Source organism: Tachyglossus aculeatus, chromosome 21, assembly GCF_015852505.1.
Source record: "Tachyglossus aculeatus isolate mTacAcu1 chromosome 21, mTacAcu1.pri, whole genome shotgun sequence".
Classification (NCBI taxonomy): Eukaryota; Metazoa; Chordata; class Mammalia; order Monotremata; family Tachyglossidae; genus Tachyglossus; species Tachyglossus aculeatus.
The window spans coordinates 6,898,395-6,918,628 of NC_052086.1; the positions used below are offsets into that span (position 1 = coordinate 6,898,395).

At 45.2% G+C, this 20,234-nt stretch overlaps 1 protein-coding gene across 1 annotated transcript in view; it reads right to left on the reverse strand.

Annotated features, from left to right (window-relative positions):
- TTC28 (tetratricopeptide repeat domain 28) overlaps positions 1–20,234 on the reverse strand; it is a 478,850-nt gene that overhangs the window by 139,564 nt on the left and 319,052 nt on the right. Inside the window, exon 6 of the mRNA XM_038763228.1 lies at positions 3,058–3,565. Within this exon, the coding sequence (XP_038619156.1) occupies positions 3,058–3,565 (508 nt within the window). The remainder of the gene's footprint in view (positions 1–3,057; positions 3,566–20,234) is intronic.

Below are 20,234 nucleotides of genomic sequence, written 5' to 3' on the forward strand. Positions count from 1 at the left end.
TTTAGTGGGCAGGGATCACGTCTTCTGCCACTACTGTACTCTCCCTAGGGCTGAGCCTAGTGTTCTGCACAGAGTAAGCGCTCCATTATTATCACTGCTTGATTGATTCTTCTCCCTCTTTTTAGAGGCGACGACCCAGAACTGTGTCATGGCCAAGTCCATGCGCAGGACACTGATTATTCTCCACATTATTTTTTCTTCTTACGAAGTTTGTTAAGTGCCAGAATCTGTACTAAGCGCTGGGATAGAAGCAAGCTAAGCAGGTTGGACACAGCCCATGTCCCAAGTCTTACTGATTGCTTCCTTTGCAAAGAGAAGTAGCATGGCCTAGTGGATAGAGGGAGTCACAAGGACCTGTGTTCTAATCCCACCTCTGCCACTTGTCTGCTGTGTGACCTTGGGCAAGTCACTTTACTTCTCTGGGCCTCAGTTACTTCATCTGGAAAATGGGGATTGAGGCTGTGAACCCCACGTGGGAAGGGGACTGTGTCCAACCTGATTAGCTTGTACCTACCCCAGCCACACTGGGCACCAGTGCCAACTCTGTGTGGCACTTCCAAGACTTTCTGCCTCCCCCAGCCTTGGCTAGCATTCCTAGCACCTCTGGGGGCAACAGAAGCCCGATGGGATCATATGCATTCAGAATTGCGACCTCCTAACGGTGACCAAAATGGTCCGGCAGAGAGTCATCAGCAAGCCAGTGTTTCCGGCTGCGTGGTGAGAATGGATTAGGCCAGGATCCTCACGGAGAAAGCACTCAATTCTGAGGAGGGTAGGAGGGGTATAGGAGGCAGCCCGTGTCCTTGGCTAATTTCTCTGTCTCTATTAAATGGGCCATTCTGATTTAAAGACTTGTCCTTCCATATGCCACTTGAATCCCACAGGTCATGCTTGCATTTATGCTTAAGAATGTATAATTATTGTATTTGTTAAGAGTTTTAAGCTTGCTGTGGGCAGGATACGTGTCTGTTTATTGTTCTATTGTGCTCTCCCATCCAAAGTGCTTAGTACAGTGCGCTCAATAAATATGATTGAATGAATGAATGAAAAGAGCTTATTGTGAGTCAAGCCCTGTGCTAAGGGCTGGAGTAGATACAAGATAATCAGGTTTGACCCAGTCCCTTGTCCCACTTGGAGCTCACCATCCAAGTAGGAGGGAGTAGAACTGAATCCCCCTTTTACAGATGAGGGTAAAAGGCTCAGCACTATTTTGAAACCTGGGGAATGTCAGTCATCTCTGTGGGCCACTGCCTTTGCTTCTCATGACTTTTCACTTATATCCATACCAGAAGTCAGAAGTTAATTCAAAAATGAAATATTTCAAGATGTGAAAAATTATTTTTCCCATAAATAGTATGAATTTATCACAGCAACCGAAGGCATCCAAATAATACCATACAATCTAATTATACACTGACATTTATACTTTTGTCATTTTTTGTGTGTGTGAACAAACGTCTAAAGATTCAGCTTTCTTGGAAAACTACACTCCCTACCAAGTTAAATGCTTTGCCCAAAGGAATCCACTTTTTAAACCATCTCCTCTTCTTTCCTCCTGATGAATACCTAGGTGCCTCTTTCTCCTTTAAAATCAAACAGAGCCTTGTATTTTTTTCATTTTCCTCTCTGTAATTAGATAAAACTAGATCTTTGACTTTTAAAACAGATTAAAAGGTTGGGGGAGTTCTTCTGTTTCCTCCCTACCCCCCTCAAGGTTTTTCTTTTATAATCCTTAAAGTGCTTGTAATGGAAGGGAGGACTGTGGTTTTGTTAGCTGATTCAGTGTAGATGGAATTTGCATGGCCTAGTGGAAAGAGCACAGGCCCGGGAGTCAGGAGACCTGGGTTCTAATCCTGATTGGTGACTTTGGGCCAGTGACTTCAATACCGTGGGCTTCAGTTTCCTTATCTGTCAAATGAGGAATGAAATCCTTGTTCTCCCTTCCCCCTTAGACTGACAGCCCTGTGTGGGACAGGGACTGTGTCCAACCTGATTATCGAAGCAGCGTGGCTTAGTGGAAAGAGCCCGTGGAAAAAGCCCGGGCTTGGGAGTCAGAGTCAGTTGTATTCCCGCCTCCGCCACTTGTCTGCTGTGTGACATTGGGCAAGCCACTTAACATCTCTGTGCCTCAGTTAACTCATCCGTAAAATGGGGATTAAGACTGAGAGCCCCATGTGGGACCACCTGATTACCTTGCATTTACCCCAACAGTGCCTGGCACATGGTAAGCACTTAAAATATACCATCATCATTATTATTATTATCTTGTAATCTACTCCTGTGCTTAGTATAGTGTTTGGAACATAGTAAGCATATAACAAACATGATGATTTTGTTTATGATTATTAAATATACTTGAAGGAAGGAGAAATCATCTTCATTAGAGGGCCCCTACCCTGGAGAGTCTAGTCAAATGCATTTTCCCAATTGTTCATCCCAGGAGTACGACGTTATCAGTCAATCAATCAATGGCATTTACTGAGTGCTTCCTGTGAGCAGAACACTGTTCTAAGAGCTTGGGAGAGCACTCTACAAGAGTTGGTAGGTACGCTTCCTGCCTACAGGGAGAGTTCAGTCTCCCAGACACGCCGAAACATTCCAGAACTTAGCAGAGTTGGTAGGTATGCTCCCTTCCCACAAAGAGCTTTCAGTCTCCTGGATATTCTGGAACATTCTAGAACTTCAACTGTGAGCCCCACTATGGGACAGGGACCATGTCCAACCTGACGACCGTGAATTCAATTCAGTCGTATTTATTGGGCATTTAATGTTTGTAAAGCACTGTGCTAAGAGTCTGGGAGAGTACACTACACCAATAAGCAGACACATTCCTTACCCACAGCGAACTTACGGTCTAGAGGGGGAGGCAGGCGTTAATATAAAAAAATGAATAAATAAATGACAAATATATATATAAGTGCTTTCTACTCCAGCTCTTAGCACAGTGGTTGGCACATAAAAAACGCTTAAAAAGTTCCATAAAGAAAAAACAAAGTCCAACAACACAAACACACTCCAAACCCCCAAGAACCCACAGGCCCTGGAGCCTGGCCTTACCTAGATTGGAAGAGGCTCTCCCCTCGGCGGCTCGATCCTTCAGGCTCTCGGCAATGCCGAGCTGCTGCTCGTGGTACTGCTTGGCCCTCTCCAGGTCCTGCATGCACCTGGCGGCGTGGCCCAGCCCGGCATAGGCCCGCATCTCGATGGCCTTCTCCGTCAGCTCCTGCGCCAGCTCCAGCACTGAGTTGTGGTAGGACATGGCTTTATCGAAATTGCGCCGGTAGTGATAGGCGCTGCCCAGGTTACTGTAGGCGCGGGCCTCCTCCCGCTTGTTGCCCAGGTCCTTGGCGATTTTCAGGTGCTGCTCGTGGCACTGCACTGCGTTCTCAAAGTCTCCCATGGCAATGTACACCGCCCCCATGTTGCCCAGCTCTCTGGCTTCGGAAAGCTCGTCTTTGGATTGCTTGGCGAGGAGGACGCACTGCTTGTGACTAGCCAGGGCGTTGGGGTAGTCTCCGATCGCGGTGTAGACGTGGCCCAGGCTGCTCAGGGCCGAAGATGCTGCCTGGGGAGCAGAGAGAAGGCGGGGGAGGGGGTGCTGAGAAACTGCAGCAAAGGTGACACAAAGGGACTTCGAGCCTGAAAGGACGGCGTTTGTCCACTAAAACCCGAAAACATTCGGAAACCCATTTGCAGCCAAATTGTACTTATGGTATTTAAGTGCTTCCTATGTGCCAGGGACTGTTCTAAGTGCTAGGGTAGATACAAGATAATCACGTTGGACAAAATCCCTGTCTCACGTGTGGTTCACAGTTTTCATCCCCATTTTACAGATGAGGAAACTGAGGCACAGAAAAGTGAAGCAACTTGTCCAAGGTCACACAGTAGACAAGTGGCAGAGCCGGCATTAGAACCCAGCTCCTTCTGATTCCCGGGCCAATGTTCTATCCACTAAGCCACCCTGCTCCAAATCACCCTAGCACCTGGTTTCTGGTCAATGTGGAGCAAGAGATATCTGCAGATGGCAATCTATACTCCGGAGAACATTTAGTATTGTTTGGGTTCCGCCTACATTTCCTCAGTCTTGCCTGCATGCTGAATGTCTTCTCTCCTTTCATCTCCCTGCAAGTGAGGGGATCGGAAAAACCAAAGAAGCGGTGGCCTTGGGCCTGGAAACCGGAAGCAGAGAGAGAACTGACTGATGGGTGGTTTACTCAAACTGAAGTAAATTTTAATTGCAGAGGCCGGAGGTGGCTTTAAATCTTTTCCAGCCTGCATACATACTCAATATTTCATGTCAGATTTATTACAACTCTTTTGTCCCTGAGTTTGGATCTGGCTGAGAGGAATGTCCTGCAGTTGCTACCGAATAGGAAATAGAAGAAATATTGCATTATTACATTCCTTTCTCGGACAGCAAGGACTTTGCAAGGCTACTAGTGGTAGCTACAGCATCACCATGGCGACTCGACCACCATTTCTAAATACTGCGGCCAGGGATCCTTCATAAAGATTATTTTTATTAAAATTATATCAGAGTTGGAAGAATAACGCCATGTCAGAAAGATCTACTGCCTGGACTTAAGAGTTGCTAACACAGGTTATATGTGATTTATAATACCAGGTATTAATCCAACAATGTCTTCAAATGGAGGATTTGTAAAAAAAAAGTGTTCTGTGGATGCAAATTAACAGATTAATAAGGAACAAACTTTCTGGTACAAGATGCTGAAGTGACAGATTAGCTGTTAAGTGTAATTTATTGGTCATAAGACATGAAAGTTGGCAAGAGTCACCTCTGTCAGCTTCATAAATAGTTAAGTGGCCTTTTGTTTCCCTGAGGTAACTTGTTAGGCATTTTAATTATTCCTTAAAAATGGCCAGAATTTAAGAATGATTTAATTTTCGTCACTTGGTGTTGCGTATGGACTTCACACGGTACACCGGGAGGCTTGGGTGTACACCTCAGGGCCCAAGTTACAACAATAAAATGCTCAGGGCTCAATTCTTCCCTCCACCCTGGGGACAAGCCTGCTTGCCCCTGCCAGCCCTCCAGAATATTTTCTCTGGAGCTGCCAGTCTCTTTGGTCTCTGGCATCAAAGCGCATCTGGGCACCTCAAACAGAAGGGAAGCGGCATAGCATGGGCCTGGGAGTCAGAAGGATCTGGGTTCTAATCCTACTCTGCCACCTGTCTGCTGGGTGAATTTGGGCAAGTCACTTCACTTCTCTAGGCCTCAGTTCCCTTACCCGTAAAATGGAGATTAAAACTGTGAGCCCTATGAGGGACAAGGATTGTGTCCAACCTGATTAGCTTGCATCTACCTCAGTGCATAGAACAGAGCTTGGCACATAGTAAATGCTTAACATATACCATTAAAAACAAAAGGCCCGGTGGCTAGAACCAGTCACAGATAGTCACAGTCTCAGTTCTCTCATCTGTAAAATGGGGATTAAGACTGTGAGAACTATGAAGAACAAGCTAGCTCTCTTCCTCCCTTCAAGGCCCTACTGAGAGCTCACCTCCTCCAGGAGGCCTTCCCAGACTGAGCCCCTTCCTTCCTCTCCCCCTCGTCCCACTCTTCATCCCCCCATCTTACCTCCTTCCCTTCCCCACAGCACCTGTATATATGTATATATGTTTGTACATATTTATTACTCTATTTATTTATTTATTTATTTTACTTGTACATATCTATTCTATTTATTTTATTTTGTTAGTATGTTTGGTTTTGTTCTCTGTCTCCCCCTTTTAGATTGTGAGCCCACTGTTGGGTAGGGACTGTCTCTATATGTTGCCAATTTGTACTTCCCAAGCGCTTAGTACAGTGCTCTGCACATAGTAAGCGCTCAATAAATACGATTGATGATGATGATGATGAACAAGGATTGTGCCCAACCTGATTAGCTTGTATCTAACCCAGTGTTTAGTACAGCGCTTGGCACATAGCAAGCACTTAACATATTCATTCTTTCAATTGTATTTACTGAGTGCTTACTGCTTACTTAGATTTGGGTTTTAATCCCGGTTCTGCGATTTGTCTGCTGGGTGACCTTGGCAAATCACTTCTCTGTGCCTCAGTTCCCTCATCTGTAAAATGGGAATTAATACAGTGAGCTCTCTGTGGGACATGGGCATGGACTGTGTCCAACTTAATTAGCTTGTATCTCCATCAATGCTTAGTACAGTGTCTGGCACACAGTAAGTGTTTAACTAATACCATTAAAAGTACATATTTGTATGAGATGGGGATTAGCTGAGAATCAGACAAATGATCTCTCTCCTCCCATCATCTCTCTGAACAGCCACTTCAGAGTCTTGACAAAACCCTGTGGATTACTTTCCCTTTCTTGGATCCAAGAGTCTCCCATTTCTACCATGATTTATCACATTATAGAATGTGGGAAGGAGTTTCTGGCCTAAACTTTTGAGCTACACAATAGATCACTACTGAGACAGGAATTGTTGCTTTGGCAGTTTTGCTTTCATAACTATTCTTAGCACAGGGCTCTTCACTCAATAGGTGTCCAATAAATATCCTTAATTGATTAATTGATCTTGCCAATATTTGGTCATATGCCCCCTTCCTACTCCTGCCAATATTTTATTCTATCAGTGGTAAAAGAGAGCAAGTTTCTGGTGGTTGGGGATCATGTCTATCAGGTCTATTGTATTGAACTCAGCCATACACTTTGTAAATTGCTCTGCACAGCCATGCACTTTGTACAGTGCTCTACACACAATAAGTGCTCAACAAATACCATTGATGGGTTGACAGACAGATCCTGCAGCATATGCTGCTTCCAAATGAGCCCAGGCTGGTCTACATCTTCAAGTCCTTATGCAGTGGGCCTGAAAGCATTGTTTTCTCGTAAGGCATTTGGAAGAGAGCTGATCCTCTTCCTTTCCTTCCACTACCTTCAAAATAAATATTTACCATCATCAAACTCCTCACCATCAGCTTTAAAACATTCAATCATCTTGCTCCCTCCTACCTCACCTCACTGCTCTCCTACTAAAACCCAGCCCACACGCTTTGCTCCTCTAATGCCAACCTACTCACTGTACTTCCATCTCATCTCATCCACAACCTGCTGCTTCTTATCTGATGGAAGATTACTCGCGCCACTTTTAGCACCTTATTAAAAGCACATCTCCTCCAAGAGGCCTTCCCTGAGTAAGCCCTCATTTCCTCTTCTCCCACTCCCTTCTACGTCACTCTGTACTTGAATTAACATCATTTATTCACTCTGTACTTGAATTAACATCATTTATTCACCCAGTCCTCAGCCCCACAGCAGTTAAGTCCATAACTGTAATTTATTTATTTACATTAATGTCTGTCTCCCTGTCTCTCCCCCTGGACTGTAAACGCACTGTGGGCAGGGAACCTACCTACCAACTCTGTTATATTGTACCCTCTGAAATGTTCAGTACAGTGTCCTGCACACAGTATGCACTCCATAAATACCATTGATTGATTTATTGATTGACTGAACCAGTGGAATCCATGCAGGTTGCTGAAAAATTAACTGCAGGAAATCCTGAGAGGGAGACGGCTTGGACTGGGATCTGGGCCCTTCTACCTATTGTAAATGCCAAGCTGGCTGAACTTTGCATGTATGCTTATCTCAAAAGGGCCAGCTGTTTGCCAGACATCCTGCAAGGTTGGGAAGTGCGTGAAGAAGGCCCATCGCATTTAAATTGCACAGAATGTCTGCCGGGTTTTGGCTACTTGGATTCTGTTCCAGAGCAATTTACCAGCTTGGAATGAGCTTCGGTTTAGTAGTAAATGAGCTGCATTTATCTAGGTCTGGGGGAAATCTGCTTGCAAAGGACCAGAGGGAGCCAAAAGTTGAACTCAGAATTTCCCCTTAGCCACATTTCAGCCCCAACCTCATCCTCCTAAAGGAAATATTTCCAGCCTTGTGTTAATTGTTCCCTGGGTGGAGCCTGCACTCCTTTTTTTTCTTCTGTTTTTTACAGTATTTGTTAAGCCCTTACTCTGTGCTAGACACTGTAGGAAGCGCTAAGGTAGATAGAAGATAATCAGGTTGGACACAGTCCCTGTCCCACATAAGGCTCACAGTCTTACTCCCCATTTAACAGATGAGCTAACTGAGGCCCAGGAAGTGAAGTGACGTGACTTGTCCAAGGTCACATAGCATGCAAGCGGCAGAGTCGTAATTAGAACCCAGGTCCTCTGACTCCCAGGCCCATGCTCTTTCCACTAGGCCACACTCCTTCTCTCCCCAGCTTCTTCCATTTCTTAATTTTTTAAAAATTATTTTTAACTGGTATTTGTGAAGTGCTTACTATGTGCCAGGCACCATATTAAGCACTGGGGTAGATACAAACTAATCAGGTTGGACACAGTCCCTGTCACACAAAGAGCTCACAGTCTTACTCCCCATTTAATCCACTGAGCTAACTGAGGCACAGAGAAGTGAAGTGACTTGCCCGAGGTTACAGAGCAGACAAGGGGCAGGGCCAGGATTAGAACCCAGGTCTTCTGACTCTCAAGCCTGTGCTCCTCTATCCATTAGGCCACGCTGCCAATAACTGTGGTTCTTGTTTAGTGCTTACTATGTGCCAGGCACTGTAATAAGTGCTGGGGTAGATACAAGGTAAATGGGTTGAACACAGTCCCTGCACCACATAGGGGCTCACAGTCTTAATCCCCATTTTCCAGATGAGGTAACTGAGGCCCAGAGAAGTGAAATGACTTACCCAAGGTCACACACCAGGCCATGCTGCCAATAACTGTGGTTCTTGTTAAGTGCTTACTACGTGCCAGGCACTGTAATAAGTGCTGGGGTAGATACAAGGTAAATGGGTTGGACACAGTCCCTGTACCACATAGGGGCTCACAGTCTTAATCCCCATTTTCCAGATGAGGTAACTGAGGCCCAGAGAAGTGAAGTGACTTACCCAAGGTCACACAGCAGGCAAGTGGCAGAGCCAGGATAAGAACCCATGACCTTCTGACTCCCAGGCCCGTGCTGCTTCTCTAAGCACATAAGTGCTGTGGGGCTTTGGGGTGAATAAATGAAGGAAATCAGGGTGACGCAGAAGGAAGTGCAAGAAAAGGAAATGAGGGCTTAGTCGGGGAAGGCCTCTTGGAGGAGATGTGCCTTCAGTGGAATCTCTGTTTACTTCCAGAGTGTCAACCAAACTCTGTCTTATACTGAACTCTCTCAAGCGCTTAGTACAGTGCCCTGCACACAGTAAGCGCTCAATAAACACCACCAATTGATTGGTTGACTGAAGATAAAACCAACAAGCATAATGGCATCCGGTGCTACACCCCTAACGGATAGGCAATGGGCCAAATGAATACCAGGCTGTCCGTATAAAATCGGACAAATAGCCACCCTTCTGCTTGGCCAGAAAGCAAATGGCATGACTGGCAAGAGTTGGGGAATTCTGCATGGTTTTGACTGGCTCACAGAGATGGAGAAACCACTTTTGGAAGTCTTCAGGCTTGCAAATTTGACCCTTGGAATAATACTGGAAGTATAATCTCATGCCCAGCTCTTAGCCCTGAAAAACAGAGTGAACATGCTGGATTTGAAACTGCTAGGGGTATTTAGTCTGATAAAAAAAAATTCCTCTTGCATGCCTGTAATTATGACATTCAGATGATGGAGGAATTTGCCAAATTGTGGTATAATTTAGTTCGTTTAGGTAAACTGCTGGCTTCAATTGTGTTCCTATTCGATGTGCTCTGGTAAATTAAATCACTGCAGGACACAAAATATCTGCCTGGAAATTTTTAGTTAAAATGCAAGTTTAGGTTGCCCATTTCCCAAAAGCCTCTCTGAAGCTATATTGTGATTTATTATACTTTACCAAGTGCTTAGTATGGAGCGCTACACATAGTAAGCACTCAATAAATACCACTGATTGAGTGATTGCGCTAAATGGAGACTATTTGAAATAGGCTATTAATAAATCATATTTATTGAGCATTTACTGTGTGCAAGGCACTGAACTAAGTGCTTGGGAGAGTACACCATAACAACATAACAGACACATTCCTTGCCCACAATGAGCTTACAGTCTAGAGGGGGAGGCAGATATTAATATAAATAAATGAATGACGGATATGGACCTAATTGGTGTGGAGCTGGGAGGGGGGATGAATAAAGGAAGCAAGTCAGGGTGCCACAGAAGGGAACGGGAGAAGAGGAATTGAGGGCATAGTCAGGAAAGGCCTCTTGGAAAAGATGTGCCTTCAATAAGTCTTTAAAGTGGGGGAGAATTAGTGTCTGTCAGATATGAAGAGAGAGGGTGTTTCAGCCAGAGGTAGGTCGTGGGCGAGAGGCTGGCAGTGAGACAAACAAGATCGAGGTACAGGGAGTAGGTTGGCATTAGAAGAGTCTATTGTGTGGGCTGGGTTGAACTAGGAGAGTAGCAACGTAAGGTAGGAGGGGGCAGGGTGACTAAGTGCTTTGAAACCGGTGGTAAGGAGAGCACTATGTCAGTGAAGCTGAGGTTGGATAACGTTTCCAGGAGAAGGGGAGCGGGGTGAGACTGAGGGTGGCACCAACATCAAGATACTGATCTATATATAGTTGTCCTTCACACCTGAAGAAGACAGCCCTCTTGGTGAACCTAACCTACAAGTGCATGGATATTGCCTATCGACCACTGGGTCACGCTCTCCTTGTTCTCTTCACCTTTGGCCTTCCCCATCCATCTTGCATTTCCAATTCTCTCTCCTGACCAATACCATCCCAGCTTCATTCGTTCCTTGCCAATCCATCTCTGAACATTGGTCTCCCTCTATCCATCCCACAACCTTGTCCTGCTCTCTGTGGATCCAGTCTGGTTTATTCTCTTGACTGCATTTCTCTGACCTCCAGCTTTCTCTCAATTCTGGTCCAATCTCCCAATCTGTTCACTCACTTTCAGCCCTCCTCTTTCCTCCCAAGCTTGCTTTCTTACTCCCTTTGCATCTCCTTATTGTTATACTGTACTCTCCCAAGCACTCAGTACAGTACTCTGCACCCAGTAACTGCTCAATAAATACGATTTGAATTTTTTTTAATGGTATGTGTTAAGCATTTACTACGTCGAACACTTTTCTAAGTGCCGGGATAGATATGGGTTGATCAGGTTGGACACAGCCTCTGTCCTACATAGGGGTCACAGTTGTAATCCCCATTTTACAGATGAGGCCTCTGCGGTTCAGAGAAATGATATGACTTGCCCAAGGTCAAACAACAGACAAGTGGTGGAGCCGGGATTAGAATTTAGGTCCTTCTGTCTCCCAGGTCCGTGCTCTATCCACTGAGCCATGCAGCTTGTCTATTTCTCACTGGACTTTTGTGTTGACCCTTACAGGAGCAGAGATGTGGATGGCAGACTCCACCCAGATGATTCTGATAACAAATGGCTATGCCTGCCTTGGATGAAATGTTTTTAAAGGAATTTTCCAAGAAAAAAATATTTGTGGACCTGAAGCTTAATATTGGGCTTGAATCAATCAGTCACTTCATTCACTCTTTCAATCGAATTAAATGAGTGCTTACTGTGTGCAAAGCACTGTACTAACTACGTAGGAGAGTACAAAATAACAATAAACAGACACATACCCTGGCCACAATGAGCTTCACTGAATGCTTCCTGTGTGTGGAGCACTGTACTAAGTGCTTTGGAGCATTCACCTCCATAAGTAAATACATCCCTGCCCTCAAGGAGTTTACAATTCAGTGCACTGTAAGATCAATCAAATGTAAGCTGCAGTCTAAAAGTGGGGGTTGCAGACTGTGAACCATTCATTCATTCATTCAGTTGTATTTACTGATTGCTTAGGCTTGGGAGAGTATGATAAATATGACAATAAACAGACACATTCCCTACCCACAATGAGAAGCACCAAAGCCATTTTGGCTGTCATCCCCAAAATGATGTCAGCGCAATGCCCAACTGGCACACATAACTTGGGGCGATTCCAGGGCCTAAACCATACCCATTCCTGGATGCTTCTGTGGATGCTCTCAGAGATGGGGGCGGGGTGCTTCAGGTCAGCCTCCACTGTCCCCTCCATTAGTTACTTACAACATTCATTACGTGCCTACTAAATGCCAAGCATTGTGCCAAGTGCTGGGGTTGATGCACATATACTAGACAAGACACAGGCCCTGACTGACCCACAAGGGACTCCCAATCTAGGTATTTGATCTTTGAGTGTAAATTCCTGGGGAGCTGGGAACCTGTCACTTCTTTACATTCCACTTTCCCATCTTGGCTTAGTGGATAGGGCACAGGCCTGGGAGCCAGAAGGTTTGGGATTCTAATCCCGGCTCCACCACTTGCCTGCTGTGAGACCTTGGGCAAGACATTTCACTTCCTTGTGCCTCAGTTCCCTCATCTGGAAAATGGGGATTAAGACAGTAAGCCCTATGTGGGACAGGGACTGTGTCCAACCTAATTACTTCGAATCTACCCCGGTGTTGAAAACAGTGCCAGGCACATAGTAAGCGCTTACCAAATACCATAAGGAAAAAAGTGCCCACAACAGTGCACTGCAAGAAGGGGGGGACTAAATAAATGCTAACTGTACCACTACAATCAGAGAGTAATTTGTTGATGAATTTGGCTACCAGCATTAAGGTGGTGCTTGAGCAATTCAGATGGTAAGACTTTAGCATCTAAATTAATTATTATAGACAATATAATCTTATATCTAGTAATGGCAACTGGAGATTCTAAGTGGCTCAAGTACACTGTGAATAGTCACTACAATCACAGGACATCGGCTTCAGTACAATGGAACAATCCAGACAGATACCTTTCATGTTTTGTTATGGCAGATATGAAGGAAATGAATGCTTCAAATAGCCAGCAAAGGAAAATGTCCAGGGGAGCTTGCTTACACCTAGAATCCTGCAGTTTATTTTTCTTAACCGAAAACAGGCTTTCTTACTGCCAGAGTGAGGCAGGGATGGAATTCCTTGAAAAAGATGAAATGCAATTTTAGTAATTGTGGTTTTTTCACTGGTGCACTCGGTTTTGCTTTTCTGGTAAAGGAACTCAATTCGGCCAATCCCCTTGCTCTTTATTTTAACCGGAATTTCATAATACAAAGAAAAGATGATCCCAATTTCTGGAATTTCACTGAGTCAGGGGCCAAAAGTATCCCAATTTCTGCCAGTAAAAGAGTTCAGAAGAATCATCTGTTAAGAGTTCTCCAACAGTCTCGCACCTGTCTCTGCAGTCACATCCAAACACATCAGTAAATTTCATTATCATCAGCCTCATCTTCTTACATGAAAAACAACTTTAAGCCCACAACACACATACACTGATAAAATCTTTGGCAGAGTCAGGAATGTCAGGCTGGGCCAGGCATTACAACGGCTTCTTGCCATTCTCCTTCCTTTCTCCACTCCTTTTCTATTGTCTGCAAGCATCGCCTAGTGGATAGAGCATGGGCCTGGGAGTCAGAAGGTTATGGGTTCTAATTCTGGCTCCGCCACTTATCTGCTGTGTGATCTCAGGCAAGTCACTTCACTTCTCTGTGCCTCAGTTTCCTCATCTGTAAAAGGATGATTACACCTCCTTAGACTTCTCCCACCTCCTTAAATTGTGAGCCCGATAAGGGACAGGGACTGGGTCTGACCTGATGACTTGGTATCTGCCCGAGTGCTTGGTGCAGTGACTCGCATAGAGCAAGCACTTAAAAAATACTACAAGAACTATTATTCTTTCTAGCACATGATAAGAGCTTCAGCTTCTCTTCTTCATTCATTTATTCAATTGTATTTATTGAGTGCTTACTGTGTACAGAGCACTGTACTAAGTGCTTGGAAAGTATATTTCAGCAATAGAGACAATCCCTGCCCACAACAGGCTTACAGTCTCTGTACTAAGTGGTGGGATAGATACAAAACAATTAGCTTGGACACAGTTCATGCCCCACATGCCCCACACTTAATCCCCATTTCACAGATGAGTCACTGAGGCACTTAAATGAAGTGACTTGTCCAACGTCACACCGCAGACAAATGACAGAACAGGATTAGAACTCAGGTTTTTTTGACTCTCAGGTCCATGCTCTAACCACTAGTCCATGCTGCTTCTCACCGCTCTCCCTTGTCCAGAGCAACAATTCTGGAAGCAGCAGAGTGATGAAGGTGCCTGCAGGGCACCCAAGAACCCTTAAATCAAAGAAAGAGCTGACCCCCCACCCCCACCCAACCACCACCAAAATACAGTAGCCAACATCCTCCTCTTTCCCCACAGTAGTACAGTCTGCCTGCCTCAACCACATGCACTCTGCCCAGCCACTGTTTCCCCATAAACCTATCCAAATGAAGACAGATCCAGTAGCAATAAGTGATAAAAATTATCCAATTTTTTCCACATTCTGAAAACCACTTATCATTATCTATTGAGTCTCCTGTATTTCAGCACTGTGAAAAATCTTGCACATGTCGTGTACGTTTACACAGAGCAACATAAAAGCACCATCTCTATCCTCTTTTTCTCCATCAGAGAAGTCTTAGTGATATGTTACCACTTGTGTTTTCTTGTTACTGGAATGCGTTCTACTTCCAGCCAATAAGCTGGGACAGTTTTGCTTTAAGGTGATTCTACCATAGAAAAAAAGAAAGCCCCGGAATTAATAACTCTGCCAAACCTCATTTATTTCTCCTGACTAGATTTGGAAAATTTTTATTTTTCACGTCTTCAGTTTCAGGGCCGTGCTTTCTCATGATGGGAATTTCCTTTCAGAGTAAGCAAAGACCCTTTAAGATGGTGGCTTCTAGTACAACCATGTATGGATGGGATCTAGCCCCTTGGTCCTGGGGTCATATGGAATAAATCAATACTACTTATTGAGCCCCTATGTGTACAGTGCTGTACTAAACACTAAACTTGTGGTGCGCATGAAATTTGTCTGTTTATTGTTATTTTGTACTCTCTCAAGCACTTAGTTCAGGGCTCTGCACACAGTAAGCTTTCAATAAGTACAATTGAAAGAATGAATGAAGGAATGAGAGTACTACAGAGTAAGTACTCATTATCCCTTGGGCCTTGGATAGTTCCAAACACAGCTTTCTCAGCACCCTCCATCTTAGAGCTATTTCAAGTTGTGGAAAGAGGGTATGCAGTTTTCCATACATGTAAGTTTGCACCAATGGGCACTTGCACGGTTGCTCCAAGAGAACCTCAGGACCTACACATCTGCAGCATGGCAAGGCGGATAGAGGACGGGGCTGGGAGCCAGAAGGTTATGGGTTCTGATCCCGGCTCCGCCACCTGTCCGCTGTGTGACCTCGGGCAAGTCACGTCACTTCTCTGGGCCTCAGTTCCCTCATCTGTAAAATGGGGACTGTGACTGTGAGCCCCATGTGAGACACGGACTGTGTCCAACATGATTTGTTTCCATCTAACCCAGTGCTTAGACCAATGCCTGGCACGCAGTAAGCACTTAACAAATACCTCAATTATTACCATTTTTATTACTGAGCATTTACGGTGTGCAGAGCACTGTGCTAAGTGCTTGGGAGAGTACAATACAACAACATAAAGGACACAGTCCCCAACCACAGTGAACTTAGTGTCTTGAGGGAGCTTGCAGTCTAGAGGGGGAGCCTGTGAGGAACTATCAACCATTCAATCAATCAATCATATTTATTAAGCTTTTACTATGTGAGGAGCATTGTACTAAGTGCTTGGGAGAGGACAATAAAACAGCGTTGGTAGATAAGTTCCCTGCCCACAGCGAGCTTCTGGTCTAGAAAGGGAACTTATGGGGAACTATCTCTGTATGGGAACACCACGACTACCTGGAAAAGAAATCCAGATTCACTTGATATTCCATCCCGATCCTTTTCTCTGTTGGCCTGGACTTGGGCTGGACTTGACCGCTCCAGTCCCGGGAAATGGAATCATGGAAGGTGGAGGCAGAAACACTCTGAAAGTTTTAGCTTTAGGGGTCAGAGTGAGTTGAGAATTACGAATAGAAAAATCTTATCTTTGTGGAAGGCTCATCTCTCGAGCACGAACCTGTGGAGTGAGCCTTTTTATGTACAAAGGTTTTAGCCTGGACACCATTGATGGCATTAAATAGATGGTAACTCTTTTGATAAACATATTCTCTGGAGGGTCTGGGAGCTGTTGGGAGTTTAGAGCCTCAGATTAAGGAGAATAGTTGGGGCAGGGCATTAGCAGGGAAGGCCAGAGTGCTTAGCTTGACCACAGTGGTATTTGTTGAATGCTTACTATGTGCCAGGCACTGTACTAAGCTGTACTAGAGAAGCAGCATGGCTTAGTGGAAAAGAGCGCGGGCTTTGGAGTCAGAGGTCATGGGTTCAAATCCCGGCTCCGCCAACTGTCAGCTGTGTGACTTTGGGCAAGTCACTTAACTTCTCTGTGCCTCAGATGCCTCATCTGTAAAATGGGGATGAAGACTGTGAGCCCCCCGTGGGACAACCTGATCACCTTGTATCCTCCCCAGTGCTTAGAATGGTGCTTTGCACATAGTAAGTGCTTAATAAATGCCATTATTATTATTATTACTAAGCGCTGGGGTGGATGCAAGTAAATCGTGTTGGATATTGTCCCACATGGGGCTTGCAGTCTTAATCCTCATTTTACAAATGAAGTAACTGAGGCACAGGGAAGTGAAATGACTTGCCCAAGGTCACATAGCTGACAAGTGGCAGAACCGGTATTACAACGCAGGTCCTTGGGACTCCCATGTCCAGGCTCTATCCATTAGGCAACACTGCTTCTCTCTATAGGAAGGAATTGGGGAGGGGGCACAGTTGTCACATTGTTGAGGCCACTAGGTGTCACTGCCACTCCAAAGAGCCCCCTACTCCCCCACCATTCATTCATTCATTCAATTGTATTTATTGAGCACTTACTGTGTGCAGAGCACTGTACTAAGCACTTGGGAAGTACAAGTCGGCAACATATAGAGACGATCCCTACCTAACAATGGGCTCACAGTCTCCTCCCCACAGGCCAGTGGTACTCAATTGCCAAGGTCCTCGCCGTTGTTTAGTTTACCCCACCTTTCCCTCCCAGGTTTTGGGGATGCTTCTCCACCCCTGACCCCATCCCCCTCCAGGTTTGGGGAATCTGAGCATCTCCCCAGCCTAGCTCAGTCAGCTGTCCCAACTTGCTTGCTTGCTTGCACCGGAAAGACCTTGGGCTGCAGGGACATTTGAGTGGTGGGGTTACCCTAGAACTCAAAGCCACCCTTTCAGAGAAGCAGCGTGGCTTAGTGGAAAGAGCACGAGCTTGGGAGCCAGAAGTCGTGGGTTCGAATCCCACTCGCCGCTTGTCAGCTGTGTGACTTTGGATAAGTCACTTAACTTCTCTAGGCCTCAGTTACCTCATCTGTAAAATGGGGATTACGACTGGGAGCCCCACGTGGGACAACCTGATTACCTTGCAACTAGCCCAGCGCTTAGAACAGTGCTTGGCATAAAGTAATCGCTTAACAAATACAAATACCACCACCACCAACCCGCCTGCCCTTGCTTGAGGGATGAAGCCCAGGTGATGGGGTGTGGGGGAGGTGAATCGGTGGTGCTGTGGGGTTTCTTGTCCAGAATGGTGTGGCTTAGTGGCTAAAGCCCAGGCCTGGGAGTCAGAAGGACCTGGGTTCTAACCCTGGCTCTTCCCCTTGTCTACTGTGTGTGTCCTTGGGCAAGTCACTTCACTTCTCTGGGCCTCAGCTTCCTCATCTGTAAAATTGGGATTCAGACTGGGAGCCCCATGTAGGTCTGTGTCTAAGCCGATTAATGTGTATCTACCCCAGCGCTTAGAACAGTGCTTGGCACATAATAAGCCCTTAACAAGTACCACAATTATCATTACTATTATTATGGGAGGGAATGAGTTCTCCAGGGAGTGGGTGTAGATGGAGAATAGAAGGGGACCCAGAACTGAGTCCTGAGTCACCCCTACAATTAAGGGGAGGGAGGCAGAGGAGAAGCCCACAAAGATGACAGAATGAGGGTCCAGAAAGAGAAGAGGACAACCAGGAGAGGACGATGCTAGTGAAACTAAGGTTAGATAAGGTTTCCAGGACTAGGGGGTGAGCCACACTGTCAAAGGCAGCTGAGAGGCCGAGGGGGATTAAGACGAAGTAGAGGCCAAGGGATTTGTCAAGAAGAAGGTCAGTCAACAATTACTATACACTAAACACCCAAGTTATAAATTATTTAACATAGACGATACCAACAGGACTCATCTTCTCTAAGAGAAACATTACTCTACTTAGATTTCTAAGTAAGCAAGAGATCTTTAGAGCATGATGTTTCGGTGACATGATAAATTGGGCTCCCCCTGCTTGGAGTCGGGATATTTAACTGCAGTGCTTGGACTAGCACAAATACTGTAATTAGCTTCTAATGCTATTAAAGTTGAAAGATGATTAGCAAGTGAAAACATTTTGTCATTCCCTGCATAATTAAACAAAGGAAAAACTCGAGATAGCATGGGGAAGTATGACTTGCGACAGCTCTCATGATGAGCTAATCTCTTATATAGGGGAATTGGGAATGTTTATGGCATTTATGAGAAGATCTTTTAAGCTCCTTTTTTTTTAGTAGTTCTGTACTGTTTTCACTTGTATGTTCTTGGTTATGAGTTCCACTTCAGTCAGTTGATAGAGCAGGGGACTGGGAGGCAGAAGGACCTGGGTTCTAATTCCAGTTCCACCACTTGTCTGCTGTGTAACATTGGGCAAGTCACTAAACTTCTCCGTGCCTCAGTTACCTCATCTGTAGAATGAGGATTACGACTGTGAGCATCATGTGGAACAGGGACTGGGTTCAGTTTGATTTGCTTGTGTCTGCCCAGCGCTTTATAAAGTGCCTGGCACATAGTAAGCCATTAAAAAAACCCTGCAGTTTCTCAGAGTATCTCATCATGGACCAAATAAGTAATGTCAACACTTACTACCATACTTTGCAAGAGTAAGTTTATTGAAGGGACTCAAGCAAATCTGCTTTTGTTGCTGTGCTTTCCAGGCAAGTAGCACACCAACAATCTGATCTGTGCCTTATTTTGGGTCTGAGCATAAGAAGGAGTCATGGCAGTTACTGAGCACCTATTTAGTACAATGCACTCTGCTCAGTACTTGGGAAAATACAATGGCAGCCAAGACATAAGAATAGTAATAATAATTGTGGTATTTGTTAAGTGCTTACCTTGTGCGAGGCACTGTACTAAGTGCTGAAGTAGATACAAGATAATTGGATTGGGCACAGAGCCTGTTCCACACAGGGCTCACAGTCTCAACCCCCATTTTGTAGATGAGGTGACTGAGGCCCAGAGAAGTGAAGTGACTCACCCAAGGTCACACAGCAGACAAGTGGCGGAGTCACGATTAGAACCCAGGTAATAATAATAATAATATTATGGTATTTGTTATGTGCTATGTGCCAAGCACTGTTCTAAGTGCTGGGGTAGATACAAGGTAATCAGGTTGTCCCACATGGGGCTCAGAGCCTTAATCTCCATTTTACAGATGAGGTACCTAAGTCCCAGAGAAGTTAAGTGGCTTGCCCCAGGTCACACAGCAGACAAGTGGTGGAACCGGGATTAGAACCCATGTCCTCTTACTTCCAAGCCTGTGCTCTTTCCACAACTTGTGACTGTTCACACCCTGGCCAGGCTAACACACTTAGCTCACTAGCAGGGAGTGATAGGAAGCATTAACACTTCCCAAACCTCCTGGCACTACCGATCCCGTAAGGACTCAGTGACCAATAGGACCAAGCAATTGAAGCCGGAATGAGAATATGGCGATGGATCTCGACACGATTCTTTTTCACCCCAAATATGGCCAACGCAAGGAAAGAGGATCAGGAATTGGCAAGGTATATCTGAGGAAGGGGCTCCAAGAACTCTTGGTAGCAGGCTGGAACTCTGCCACACTGATATGGCGAGTCACCTTTATCCCGAGTTGCAGACGCTCACTCTGTTGGAACCTGTGTGGTGCTGAGGGACCAATCACTGGAACTAGGAAGAGGGAGTATTTTAGGAAATTGATCTGGGAACTTAAAAGGAAGCCCATTTATTATTATTATGATTATTATTAGGGTACTTGTTGAGTGCTTATTATATGCTAAGCACTGTTCAAAGCACTGGGGAAGATACAAGTTAATCAGGTTGGACACAATCCCTGTCCCACATGGGGCTCACACTTTTCATCCTCATTTTACAGATAAGAAAGCTGAGGCCCAGGGAAGTTAAGT